The sequence below is a fragment of the Ranitomeya variabilis genome, chromosome 2 (assembly GCF_051348905.1).
Source record: "Ranitomeya variabilis isolate aRanVar5 chromosome 2, aRanVar5.hap1, whole genome shotgun sequence".
Classification (NCBI taxonomy): Eukaryota; Metazoa; Chordata; class Amphibia; order Anura; family Dendrobatidae; genus Ranitomeya; species Ranitomeya variabilis.
The window spans coordinates 359,366,521-359,380,762 of NC_135233.1; the positions used below are offsets into that span (position 1 = coordinate 359,366,521).

The 14,242-nt window shown below is 42.6% G+C and overlaps 1 protein-coding gene across 1 annotated transcript in view; it reads right to left on the reverse strand.

Annotated features, from left to right (window-relative positions):
• Positions 1-14,242, reverse strand: part of LOC143805912 (cytochrome P450 2C8-like) — a 110,753-nt gene that overhangs the window by 24,128 nt on the left and 72,383 nt on the right. The window contains exon 7 of the mRNA XM_077285668.1: positions 4,173-4,360. Coding sequence (XP_077141783.1) covers positions 4,173-4,360 — 188 coding nt within the window. The remainder of the gene's footprint in view (positions 1-4,172; positions 4,361-14,242) is intronic.

The window sequence follows — 14,242 nt, forward strand, 5'->3', positions numbered from 1 at the left end:
GTCCACAATGTATTCAGGTGTATGAATGTGATCTCCAAGGCATATTAATTTTAACACTGTCTGATTGCGGTGAGCCCTGGCTGTGCAGTACCGAGGAGGTGGGGATTCACTCGCTTGGAACGTATGTCTCATTACAGCAGAGGTTGAGGGTGAGGGTGGCGCCCTAGAGGAGATAGAGGAGGAGGAAGTGTTAAATGAGGTTTTGCTGCAAGCCTTGGGAAATCCTAGACTTGTGGAGCAGCGCTTGCCCCCCACAGCCACCAGAGTCACCCAGTGCCCAGTCAGCGAGATGTAACGCCCTTGGCCATGCTTACTCATCCAAGTGTCTGTGGTGAAATGCACCCTGGCAGACATATATTTAGTCAAGGTATTGGTGATATTGTCTACGATATGCTGGTGTAGCACAGGCACAGCTTTCTTAGAAAAGCAATGGCGACTGGGCAATTGGTACTTTGGGACTGCGATGGCCATCAGCTTTTAGAAACCATCTGTATCTACCAGGCGGAATGACAGCATTGGAAGATGTTGGAGTTCAACCTCTTAGCTTTGTTATGCATAGGAGGAAACAATCTTTTATGTGATAACAACTGTGGTACCGTGGGCTGGCTGCAGTGCTGAGAGAGGGTGGAGTACGGTGAACTAGACAAACAGCTGGACCATGAGGGAGGTCCAGGCAGAGATGTTATGGTGGATTGAGAAAGTTGTGGTGTGCTCGTTCTTTGAGATCGGTAAAGAACAGCAGGCATGTCCACTTCTCTTACAGCTGACACCAGGCTCTCAGTCAGTGTGACTGGAGCGGGTAAAGAACCCAAGGTTATGTGGTCAAAACCCTGCTTCTCAATAGTTGTCACTTTAACAGAGGAGGAGCAAGAAGCAGCAGATGCGATGGGGCGGCTTATGGTTGTTGAGGTCCACTGGTCCGCATGTTAGGGCAGTGGGATTCCCAGAGTAATGCATGTTGATTACACATGTGAAGGTTAATACATGTAATAGTCAAATTATTGCACTTTTTACCTCTAATCAGTTGTTTTTTGCAAAGTTGGCAGATTATGTATGTGAGCAGTGTCAAAAGAAGGCCCAGGCTAGGCAACCCCGGCGAGTTGCAGACCCATGGATGCTGCTGGTCACAGCCACAGTTGTGGCTGAAGATTCATTGTTCGTCGTGGCTGCATCACTATGTGTCTGCTACATAGTGTTCAACGTAACCTACTCATCTTCCTCCTCAGATGACCTACTCACCTGTGTGCCTCTATGTTCAAGCCAACTGAGATCTACCACCTCATCATCATGATCTGTGCTATCACATTCCTCACCCGTAGAGTCACCCTCTTCCTGGCCTGACAGCACAGTACAGTTTGCGTGAGCCACAGATATCAGAGTCTTATCAGGATCACCTCCCCCTTTGGGGGTTAACATCTGATGATGAGGGTAAGGATTCTACTCGGACCCTACTTCGTCCTGCCCCGGATCCAAGCTAAAAATTTTTTTACATCGGTGCAGATTTCCTATTCTTGACTCTGTGAAGCTTTTGAGTAGAGATGAGCGAATTTGCTCAGATTCCCTCTCATTCGGCAAGATATAGCGCTTACCGAATAAGCTGCAGAGGGAACCCGGCTTCCTGGATCATCCCCGGCCGATCACCTGATCGGCGCGGCAGCTGCATGTGATGCAGCTGTGTCACAGTCATGACACATGCATGGAGAGCCTATTTGTTGGGCTCTCCATGCATGTGTCATGACTGGCATGCAGCTGCGACACATGCAGCTGCGGCGCCGATCAGCTGATCCAGGAAGCCGGGTTTCATCTGCAGCTTATTCGGCAAGCGATTTAGCTTGCCGAATAAGAGGGAACCTGAGCAGATTCGCTCATCTCTACTTTTGAGTACAATTCTGATGCCCATGACATAGAATGTGTGAACAGCTATTCAGAATCACCCATCTGTGGTTCCGTACAGTCAGTTGTATGTTTGTGTAGTTGGGATGAGGGGGAAGCAAGGGTAATTTGGGTGCCACTTCTGTGGACTGTACTGAGTGTGATGTTGAGGTGGAGGAAGAGGAGGCGAGGCCACATGAAGCTGTGTTTTCAATCAGTCATCAACAAGGCATACCGCTGTGTGTCTGCCAAAGAAAGGTAGTGGAGTAGCCCGTCCAGTAACAGAAGTTGTCAGTTGTGGTGAAATTGTTGGTTCACTAAGTGCTTTCACAAACATTACCAGCTACACCACATACACCTTGAACACCAAGCCCCTTCCATTATGGCCTCACTTTTTCCAAGTTATGCTGCTGAGATGGTGTGGTAGGAGCACAGTATTAGCAGCAAAAAATTAGATTTTAAACTCTGCACCAGCTCTGTAAACAGCTGAATTTCAGCGGCAGTAAATTACAAGGTGAAATATGGCTTGCTGAATCGCGTTAGTCACAGAAGAAATAATTTTTTGAGCATGGATGAGTCCTATTTGACAAAGAAGATATGCTACAAACAATTTGAAAATGAGATGCCTCCTACTGTACGATGTTAGTAACAGAAGAATTTTTTTGAGGTTTGTGGATTAGGCCTCTATAACCGACTAGATGCTACAAAGAATTTGAAAGTGAGATGTCCTCTACTGTACAACATTAGTAACAGCAGAATGTTTTTGCTGCTTGAGGATTAGGCTTCTATAACAGACTAAATGCTACAAACAATTTGAAAGTGAGATATCCCCTCCTGTATGACGTTAGTAACAGAAGAATTTTTATTTAGTGTGGGTGATGCCTGTATAAACTAGAAGATATGCTCCAAACAATTTCAAATTCGGTTTTATTCTGCTGTATCACCTTTGTAAAATCAAATGTTTTTTACTATGTGCAACAGCTCTGCACACACAACAATTTAACCGCCACAAAATTGCAATGTGGGATATGGCGGCCTGAATCATGTTTAGCAACAGAAAAAAATGTTTTTGTTATGTACGTGATGTCTGCAGACAGCTTAATTTTGACCCAACAAAATGGCAACGTGGGATATGGCGGGCTGTATCACATTTTGCAACAGAAAAATTATATACTGTATTTTTTTAATGTGCGTTAGGTCTGCAGACAGTTTCATATCACCACCACAAAATGAGAACGTGGAATGCGGCGAGCTGTATCACATTTAGCAACAGAAAAAAATTATTTTTTGTTTAATGTGCATGAGCTATGCACACTGTGAAATTTCACCATCACTAAATAGCAAAGTGAGATTTGGCAAGCAGCTGCCCCCCAAAATATTTCTTCATGCGCAACAGCTCTAATCACAGAACTGTGTCACCAGAGAACTAAATGACAAAGAGGGATATGGCATGCTGTTTCACATTTAGCTAGTGAAAATTAAGATTTAGAATGCTATACTCGTGCGTGTAGCACAATAGAAGCAGTGCACAACACACTTGTATGACATGTGCACTGCTGTCTTTGTCTGTGGACCTCAGTAATGGAAAAAAAAATTGCTAGAAAGTCGATTTCACAGCCACACAGGACACTACCTAGCTAAACTATCTGAGTAAGAAACAACCGCCTAGCTTACTATCTAAAATCTAGCTTATAACACTGCCAGCATCAGGAGCAGCCTCTCTGCGCTGTTACAGTGTCGAAATGGAGCTAAAATAAGATGTCTGCTCTTTATTTGGAGAGGGACATGTGATTTTAGCAGCCAATGACACAAGCAGTTGCATCAGAACATTATGGATGTTTCTTGCACCCTGATTGGCTAGCTGCAATGTGCACACATACAGTTAGGAAAAAATTTTTTTTACAGTTTACAAGCACGCCGCACTCCCCTCAACATTCATGATATACCACCATTATCGTTGCAAAAGAGCTGAAAATACTTTTTTGGCAATGCAAATATTTTCCCGCTCTTTTTATCGAATGTTACTGATTTTTTCTGATTTTATAAAATTTTGCTCGGGTTTCCGATCACGAATCCGAATGTGCCATATTCGTGGCGAATTTATGTTTGGTGATCGTTTCCCGAACAAATTCTGTCATCACTGGTGAAGAAGACCAAGAGTTGGTGGGGTGGAGAATGGGTAGGGAAGTACATGGCCCTTAAAATAACGTGTAACTACGACCGAAAATTTCCAGTGGAACATACTGCTAAACTAATGCCAAACAGTAAAAGGTGTTGTCTATTAGACCAGTATATTGTACCTTTGGAATGTGATATCCTCTGAAGGTTGTTTCCTTACTGGCAGCATGGAGCACTCCTATAGGTACAATATCTGCAAATCTCTGGATCTCGTGGATTACAGCATCTGTATACGGCATTTTACTCTTGTCTTCTACTGATGGAGAGCGATCTTTGCCTATTACATTGTCAATTTCTTTGTAGACCTTATCTGAAATTTACAAAATGAAACAAAGAACGTATTTTTATATTTTTCACTATAGTGCTATTTTTCAATCAAAAACTAGTTCTGTTGAAAATGTCACCATGCCAAGACCAAGTAATATAAGGTAATACACCTCCGAGATAAGGTAATAATTATGGTAGAGATAGTCTATTCATTGTGAATAGGGATGGCCGGACCCGTGGATGTATGCCTTAGGTTCGCCCAAACTTTAAAAAAAAAGTTTGGTTCGTGTAAACGGTATCCAAACCTGGTCCCCATTCAAATTAATGGGGGGCCCATAACATCCGGCAGTTTCCATACTGTCTTCAGTGTGACAGCGCAGGAAATGCCAGGTCTGGTTGGCAGTAACCTTCCACGTTATCGTCGGTCAGACCGCTATAGTTTCTATGCTTTCACACAGATGACAGCGTGTGAGCCAGCAGCTTTGACCGGCAGTAAAAAGGTTACCATTGGTCAGGCATCGACTGATGACTTCTACTTTCATCAGCTAGCACCTGATCTCACTGTTAGAAGTGAGAGCAGGCACTGTTGATGAGAGTATTCACCAGTTTGCGCATTCTAATAAAGATGTCAGTGAGATATATTATTATTATTTATTATTATAGCGCCATTTATTCCATGGCACTTTACATGTGATGAGGGGTATACACAATAAATATAATAAATATATAGAATCAGTGCAGTGTGTGTATTTTACTATACATTTATTGAATAAATATATGAATCTTTAAAAAATATGATGTGAGGTTCCGCTCTTTAACCCCTTTACCCCCAAGGGTGGTTTGCACGTTAATGACTGGGCCAAATTTTACAATTTTTACAATTCTGACCACTGTCCCTTTATGAGGTTATAACTCTGGAACGCTTCAACGGATCCTGATGATCCTGAAAATGTTTTCTCGAGACATATATTACTTCATGATAATGGTAAAATTTCTTTGATATTACCTGTGTGTACTTGTGAAAAAAATGGAGATTTGGTGAAAATGTTGAAAATTTGGCAATTTTACAAATTTGAATTTTTATGCCCTTAAGTCACAGAGATATGACACAAAAAATACTTAACAAGTAACATTTCCCACATGTCTAATTTACATCAGCACAATTTTGGAACCAAAGTTTTTTTTTGTTAGGGAGTTGTAAGGGTTAAAAGTTTACCAGCAATTTCTCATTTTTACAACACCATTTTTTATTAGGGACCACATCACACTTGAAGTCACTTTGAGGGGTCTATATGATAGAAAATACCAAGTGTGACACCATTCTAGAAACTGCACATCTCAAGGTACTAAAAACCACATTCAAGAAGTTTATTAACCCTTCATGTGTTTCACATGAATTTTTGGAATGTTTAAAAAAAAAAAATTACATTTCACTTTTTTTCCCAAAAATTTACTTCAGCTCCAATGTGTTTTATTTTACCAAGGGTAACAGGAGAAACTTGACCCCAAAAGTTGTTTTCCAATTTGTCCTGAGTACGCTGATACCCCATATGTGGGGGTAAACCACTGTTTGGGCGCATGGCAGAGCTCGTAAGGGAAGGAGCGCCATTTGACTTTTCAATACAAAATTGACTGGAATTGAGATGGCTAAGAAATACTTGGCACTCAGGAGATATGTTGTTGCAAAATTCAGAAATAAATTTTATTCGGTGCATCCAGCTCAACATGTATAAACATTTTCGGTCTACACAAATAAGACCTTCATCAGATACAGTTGTGAGTGCTGCAAGGTATATAAAACCAAAAACAGGAAAAAGTTTTTAGACAAAAATTCATGATGCACAGCAAAAGATACAAATACAATGCAATCTGTACTGTTATTAACAATCTGCATACAAATATGATGAGTGACAGACAGCAAATGTGACGGCCTGGACGAATCCGGCCTGGAACAAGGTGAGACGTGAGCCCTAACACGTGTACACTTCCAGCATTTCTCAGAACAGGATTCACGTCTCACCTTGTTCCAGGCCGGATTCGTCCAGGCCGTCACATTTGCTGTCTGTCACTCATCATATTTGTATGCAGATTGTTAATAACAGTACAGATTGCATTGTATTTGTATCTTTTGCTGTGCATCATGAATTTTTGTCTAAAAACTTTTTCCTGTTTTTGGTTTTATATACCTTGCAGCACTCACAACTGTATCTGATGAAGGTCTTATTTGTGTAGACCGAAAACGTTTATACATGTTGAGCTGGATGCACCGAATAAAATTTATTTCTGAATTTTGCAACAACATATCTCCTGAGTGCCAAGTATTTCTTAGCTATATTCTACGGGTTGGATCCCTAACTTGTGCACCTCCAAGAAGCCCTGAGTGCCGTGATCTCTATTTCCATATGGAATTGAGATGGGACGCCATGTCGCGTTTGGAGAGCCCCTGATGTGCCTAAACATTGAAACCCCCCACAAGTGGCACCATTTTGGAAAGTAGACCCCCTAAGGAACTTATCTAGATGTGTGGTGAGCACTTTTACCCACCAAGTGCTTCACAGAAGTTTATAATGTAGAGCCTTAAAAATAAAAAATCATTTTTTTTCACAAAAATTATTTTTTTGCCCCCATTTTTTTATTGTCCCAAGGGTAACAGGAGAAACTGGACCCCAAAAGTTGTTGTGCAATTTGTCCTAAGTACGCTGATACCCCATATGTGGGGGTAAACCACTGTTTGGGCAAATGGCAGAGCTCGTAAGGTAAGGAGCGCCATTTGATTTTTCAATGCAAAATTGACTGGAATTGAGATGGGACGCCATGTCGCATTTGGAGAGCCCCTGATGTGCCTAAACATTGAAACCCCTCACAAGTGACACCATTTTGGAAAGAAGACCCCCTAAGGAATTTATCTAGATGTGTTGTGAAAACTTTGAACCTCCAAGTGTTTCACTACAGTTTATAACGCAGAGCCGTGAAAATAAAAAAAAATTTTTTTCCTCAAAACTTATTTTTCAGCCCCCAGTTTTGTATTTTCCCAAGGGTAACAAGAGAAATTGTACCCCAAAAGTTGTTTTCCAATTTGTCCTGAGTATGCCGATACCCTATATGTGGGGGGAACCACCGTTTGGGCGCATGGCAGAGCTCAGAAGGGAAGGCCTGCCGTTTCGAATGCAGACTTAGATGGATTGGTCTGCAGGCGTCACGTTGCATTTGCAGAGCGCCTGATGTACCTAAACAGTAGAAACCCCCTACAAGTAACCCCATATTGGATACTAAACCCCCAAAGGAACTTATCTAGATGTGTTGTGAGAACTTTAAACCCCCAAGTTTTTCACTACAGTTTATAACACAGAGCCGTGAAAATAAAAAATATTTTTTTTCCACAAAAATTATTTTTTAGCCCCCAGTTTTGCATTTTCCCAAGGGTAGCAGGAGAAATTGGACCCCAAAAGTTGTTGTCCAATTTGTCCTGAGTACGCTGATACCTCATATGTTGGGGTAAACCTCGGTTTGGGCGCACAGGAGAGCTCGGAAGGGAAGGAGCACTGTTTTACTTTTTCAACACAGAATTGGCTGGAATTGAGATCGGACGCCATATCGCGTTTGGAGAGCCCCTGATGTGCCTAAACAGTGGAAAAACCCCAATTCTAACTGAAACCCTAACCAAAACACACCCCTAACCCTAATCCCAACCATAACCCTAACCCTAATCCCAACCCTAATCCCAACCGTAAATGTAATCCAACTTTAGCCCCAACCCTAACCCTAACTTTAGCCCCAACACTAACCCTAACTTTAGTCCCAACCCTAACTCTAACCCTAACTTTAGCCCCAACCCTAACCCAAACCCTAATGGGAAAATGGAAATAAATAAATTTTTCTAAAATTGTATTATTTTTCTAACTAAGAGGGTGATGACGGGGGGTTTGATTTACTTTAATAGCGTTTTTTTGGCTGATTTTTATGATTGGCAGCTGTCACACACTGAAAGATGCTTTTTATTGCAAAAAATAGTTTTTGCGTCTCCACATTTTGATAGCTATAATTTTTCCATATTTCGGTTCACGGTCATGTGAGGACTTATTTTTTTGCAGGACGAGTTGACGTTTTTATTGGTACCATTTTCGGGCACGTGACATTTTTTGAATATTTATTATTCCGATTTTTGTGAGGTAGAACGAACAAAAACCAGCTATTCATGAATTTCTTTTGGGGGGGCGCTTATAACGTTCCACATTTGGTAAAATTGATAAAGCAGTTTTATTCTTCAGGTCAGTACGATTACAGCGATACCTCATTTATATCATTTTTTATGTTTTGACACTTTTATACGATAAAAACTATTTCATATATAAAATAATTATTTTTGCATCGCTTTATTCTGAGGACTATAACATTTTTATTTTTTCATTGATGACGCTGTATGTGGCTCGTTTTTTGCAGGACAAGATGACGTTTTCAGTGGTACCATGGTTATTTACATTGGTCTTTTTGATCGCGTGTTATTCCACTTTTTGTTTAGCGGTATGATAATAAAGCGTCGTTTTTTGCATTGTTTTTTTTTTACGGTGATCACTGAAGGGGTTAACTAGGGGGACAGTTTTATAGGTCGGATTGTTACGGATGCGGCGATACTAAATATGTGTACTTTTATTGTTTTTTTATTATTTAGATAAAGAAATGTATTTATTGGAACAATATTTTTTTTTCTCTCTTTATTTAGGTTTTTTTTTTTTTTACACTTGCAAATATTTTTTTTTTTTACTTTTTTACTTTGCCACAGGGGGGGACATGACTATATAGGGTCAGATCGCTGATCTGACACTTTGCTGTGCACTGTGTTAGATCAGCGATCTGACAGGCACAGCAGGGAGGCTTCCCGGCTTGGAAGCCACCTCCCTGCAGGACTCGGAAGGCCCCCCCGCAGCTATTTTGGATCCGGGTCTGCAGGGAGGAGGAGGTAAGAGACCCTCGGAGCAACGCGATCACATCACGTTGCTCCGAAGGTCTCAGGAAAGCATGCAGGGAGCCCCCTCCCTGCGCGATGCTTCCCTATACCGCCAGAACACTGCGATGATCTTTGATCGCAGTGTGCCGGGGGTTAATGTGCCAGGAGCGGTCCATGATAGTCAGCTGACACCCGGCCCCGATCGGCCACGCTCCCCCCGTGAGCGTGGCTGATCGGTGATGAGTCTGACGTACTATCCCTTCGGTGGTTATACGGGCCCATACCACCTCGACGGGATAGTACGTCCAATGTCAGAAAGGGGTTAAACTATTCAAGTGAGGGAAAGTGGACCATTTGGGGCTGTTGTTATTATTCTGTGAAAGGGTCACTATCCATCAATCTTCCCAGACTGTTAATATCAGCTCACAGCTGTCTGTGTAGCCTTTACTGGTTATTATAATGGGGAGAGCACCAAAAAAATGACATCAAGCCCAGGGGTTAGTAGTGGAGAGGTGTCTATAAGATGCCCCCATTACTAACCCCATAATCAAAATTAATATACAAACATACAGAAAAAAAATCCAAGCCAACTTGAACAATTCTGACCACTGTCCCTTTATGAGGTAATAACTCTGGAACGCTCCAATGGATCCCGGTGATTCTGAGAATATTTTTTGTTACATATTCTACTTCATGTTAGTGGTAAAATTTCTTTGATATGACTTGCGTTTATTTGTGAAAAAAATGGAAATTTCGCAAACATATTTGATGATTTTGCAATTTTCCAACTTTGAATTTTCATGCCCTTAAATCACAGAGATATGCGACACAAAATACTTAATAAGTAACATTTCCCACATGTCTACTTTACGTCAGCACAATTTTGGAACCACAATTTTTTTTTCTTAGGAAGTTAAAAGGGTTAAAAGTTGACCAGCGATTTCTCATTTTTGCAACACCATTTTATTAGGGACCACATCACATTTGAGGTTACTTTGAGGGGTCTATATGATGGAAGATACCCAAAAGTGACACCATTGTAAAAACTGCACCCCTTAAGGTGCTCAAAACCACATTCAAAAAGTTTATTAACCCTTCAAGTGCTTCACAGGAATTTTTGGAATGTGGAAAAAAATGAACATTTAACTTTTTTCAGAAAAGTTTACTTCAGATCCAATTTTTTGATTTTGACCAGGGTAACAGGAAAAAATGGACCCCACAATTTGTTGTGTATTTTCTCCTGAGCATGTCGATACCACATATGTGGGAGAAAACCACTGTTGGGGTGCACGGCAGATCTTGGAAATGAAGGAGCGCCATTTGACTTTTTGAATGCAAATTTTGCTGGAACAATTGGCCGACACCATGTCACGGTTGGAGAGCCTCTGATGTGCCTAGACAGTGAAAATCCCACACAAATGGCAACATTTTGGAAACTAGACTGATCAGGGAACTGATATAAATATGTGGTGAGCATTGGACCCTCAGGTGCTTCACAGAAGTTTATAATGTTGAGCCGTAAAAATAAAAAAATAAAAAATTTTTCCCCACAAATATGTTTTTAGCACAAAATATTGCATTTTCATAAGGGTAACAGGAGAAATTGCCCCATACAATTTGTTGTGAAATTTCTCCTGAGTATGCTGATACCCCATATGTGGGTGAATACTACTTTTGAGGCACAGTGCAAAGCTCAGAAGGGAAGAGGCGCTATATTGGAGTTTAGATTTTGCTGGAATGGTTTGAGAGTGCCATGTCACATTGGCAGAGACCCTGAGGTGCCAGAACAACAGAAACCCCCTATATGTGAACTAATTTTATGAATGACACTCCCCAATGAATTCATCTAGGGGTGCATTGATCATATTGACACCACATGTGCCTCACAGAGTTTCATACCACTGAGTGGTGAAAAAAAATTAATTACATTTTTACCACTAAAATGTTTTAGCCCCAAGTTATTAATTTTTTTCGGGGCTAATAGGATAATTTATTACAACAAACAGAGGTCCATTTTTTCCTGAGTGTGCCAATACCCTACATGTAATCTGTAAATATTTTTCAGGCACAGTGCAAAGCTCAGAAGGCAAGGAGCGCCAGATTTTACTGTTATGGTTTGCAGGTGCCATGACCCACTGCGAAAGCCCATGAGGTGCCAGACCCCCAGCAGGACCCCCATAAGTGACCCCATTTTACAAACTACACGTCTCAATGAATTCATCTAGGGGTGCAGTGATCATATTGACACCATGGGTGTGTCACAGAATTTTATACCATAGGGCAGTGAAGACAAAATAACTACATTTTTACATGTACATGTGGGGGTTGCCTGGTTGCTAGGAAATCCCCATGTATACTTATGCTGGCCAACAGATGTAAATCATTCAGCTGCGGCAAGAAAACTAAATCTCCGAGCACTAAAAAATACTTGGAGGACCCCTGAGCATGCTCGAGAAATCTCAAGTAACGAGTACATTCGCTCATCACTAATCACCACCAGTCACATGCAACCTAATTCTCGCACTGAGCTCAGTGTGATATGGTTGCCGGGCTGAGCGGTAACGTTTGTTATCACTCAGCAATGCAACTAGATGTAGAAGAGTTGGGGGCACTCTCGTCAAAAAAGTGAGCAGAACTTTTTTTTTTTGTAATGGATTACAGAGGATTAGGGAGTGTTTATTTTTAATGGCCCCATTTTTGATTATGGCCCCATAAGATGCTCCATAGAAACATTTGCCCCATACAATCCTGCATAAAGGTTGTTTATAGCCCCATAAGATGCTCCATAGAAAATGTGCCCCATAAACTGCTGCATAAAGGTTGATTATGGCCCCATAAGATGCTCCATAGAAACATTTCCCTCATATAATGCTGCACAAAGGTTGTTTATGACCCCATAAGATGCTCCATAGAAACATTTGCCCTATATGCTGCAAATAAAAAAAATGACATACTTAACTCTTGTCCAGAGCAGGTGGGGACAACGGCACTTGCGATATTCACCTGTCCCCGTTCCACAGCCACGCGCCACTCTGTCTTCCGTTTCTCTGCAGTGACTGTTCAGGCAGAGGGCGGCGCACACACTAAACACGTCATCACACCCTCTGACCTGAATGTCACATCCAGAGGATGCGGAAGACACAGCGGCACGGCAGTGGAACGGGGACAGGTGAATATCGCAATGCTCACCCTCACCCGTTATACTCACCCTCCCAGTGCGGTCCCTGCTCCTCCGATGCGATGGTCTGTGACGCCGGCAGCTTGTTCCTGTGTTCAGCGGTCATTGGTACCACTCATTAAAATGATGAATATGCGCTCCACCCCTATGGGAGTGGAGTCACGTCCATATTCATTACTTTAATGAGCGATACCACGTGACTGCTGAACACAAGAAGAGCTGAGGGCGCCGGAGAAACAGGGAAATGCAGAGACGTGCCGGGAGCAGGTGAGTATGATGTGACAGCTGCAGCTCCCCCGCCGACCCCCTTGGATAATGACTCGAGTATAAGCTGAGAGGGGCATTTCAGCCTAAAAAAATGGGCTGAAAATCTCAGCTTATACGTGAGTATATACGGTAACTATGCTGCAGCCTTTCAACAAACTTTGTTCCAGCTGCCGAACCCGAACAGGAACACGGACTTCCGGGAGAAGTCCGCGTTCAAAGTCTGTACACAGACACTAGGTGTCCGATACAGACCCCAAACTTTATTTGCGTTCGCTAGGGTTGAGCGACTTTGACTTTTTTAGGGTCGAGTCGGGTTTCGCGGAACTCGACTATCTCAAAAGTCGGGTCGAGTGAAATCGGCCGATTATCTCGTAAAGTCGGGATCGGCCAAAACACGAAACCCAATGCAAGTCAATGGGGCAGCATAGTCGGCAGTGAGTGGGGGCCAGGAAAACACCTAGAGTGCCCATTTTAATGGCAAAAACATCCATTCTTGTTAATGAAGCTTGTCAATCTTAATTTCCTTCATAATAATAGTTAGGCATTGGAAATTGGGGGTCATTTGGCTAAAGTTGTTGGGGGTAGGGCTGGTTCAAGTATTTTTTGGGCCCAGGAAATCTGTACCACGTCACGGCAGTGGCGCAGGGAGAGGTAAGTATTTCAACTTTGCAAGTGCTGTGATCCTGAGCAAGCAGGGGGGGCCCACTCTTTGGCATTGGCACTGGCACAGGGCCCCTCAAAGTACGGGGGTGTGTTTGCACGGCGGGGGTGCCTCCCACCGGCAGCGACACTTTTGCGTACTATGAGGGGCCCTGTGCCAGTGACGTCGCCAACGAGTATTCCCCACACACCTGATGAAGGAACCAGCACTTTCATCTGCACCTTCCTCTTTGTCCCCGTGTAAGGTGGTATAGTATGCGGGAAGGGGAACCTGACTTTCAGCAGGGACAGATTCTGGCTGTGTAGCATGCAAGGGGAATGTAGTGGTCTGGGTCAATGTACCAGCAGACTTATGTAGCACTGGCTGGGCAATGGGCACGATGAGGAGGAAACACAGATATAGGCCCAAACAATAAAGTTGGCTAAATGCAGTTCAAAAGTTTTAACAGGACTAACCAGGTGGCATTGCTTTGTTCAGTGGAGGACAACTGTAATGAGAGGCTGACACAGTGAGTAGGCCCAAATAAGTAAGTAGGCTAAATGCAGTTCAAAATTGGTAACAGTAGTAAACAGGCGGCACTGCTTTGTTCAGTGGAGGCGAACAGCAAGGAGCGGCAGACACCGTTAGTAGGCCCCAACCAAACTAGTAGGCCTAATGCTGTGTTATCTAAACAACTACTTAATGAGAGCCTGAAGGTTGAAGCTCAGACAAGGAAACCTGGAGGAGAACAACCAGGAGGAGGAGAACACCCAGGAGCAGCAGACACCGTTAGTAGGCCCCAACCAAACTAGTAGGCCTAATGCAGTGTTATCTAAACAACTACTTAATGAGAGCCTGAAGGTTGAAGCTCAGACAAGGAAACCTGGAGGAGAAC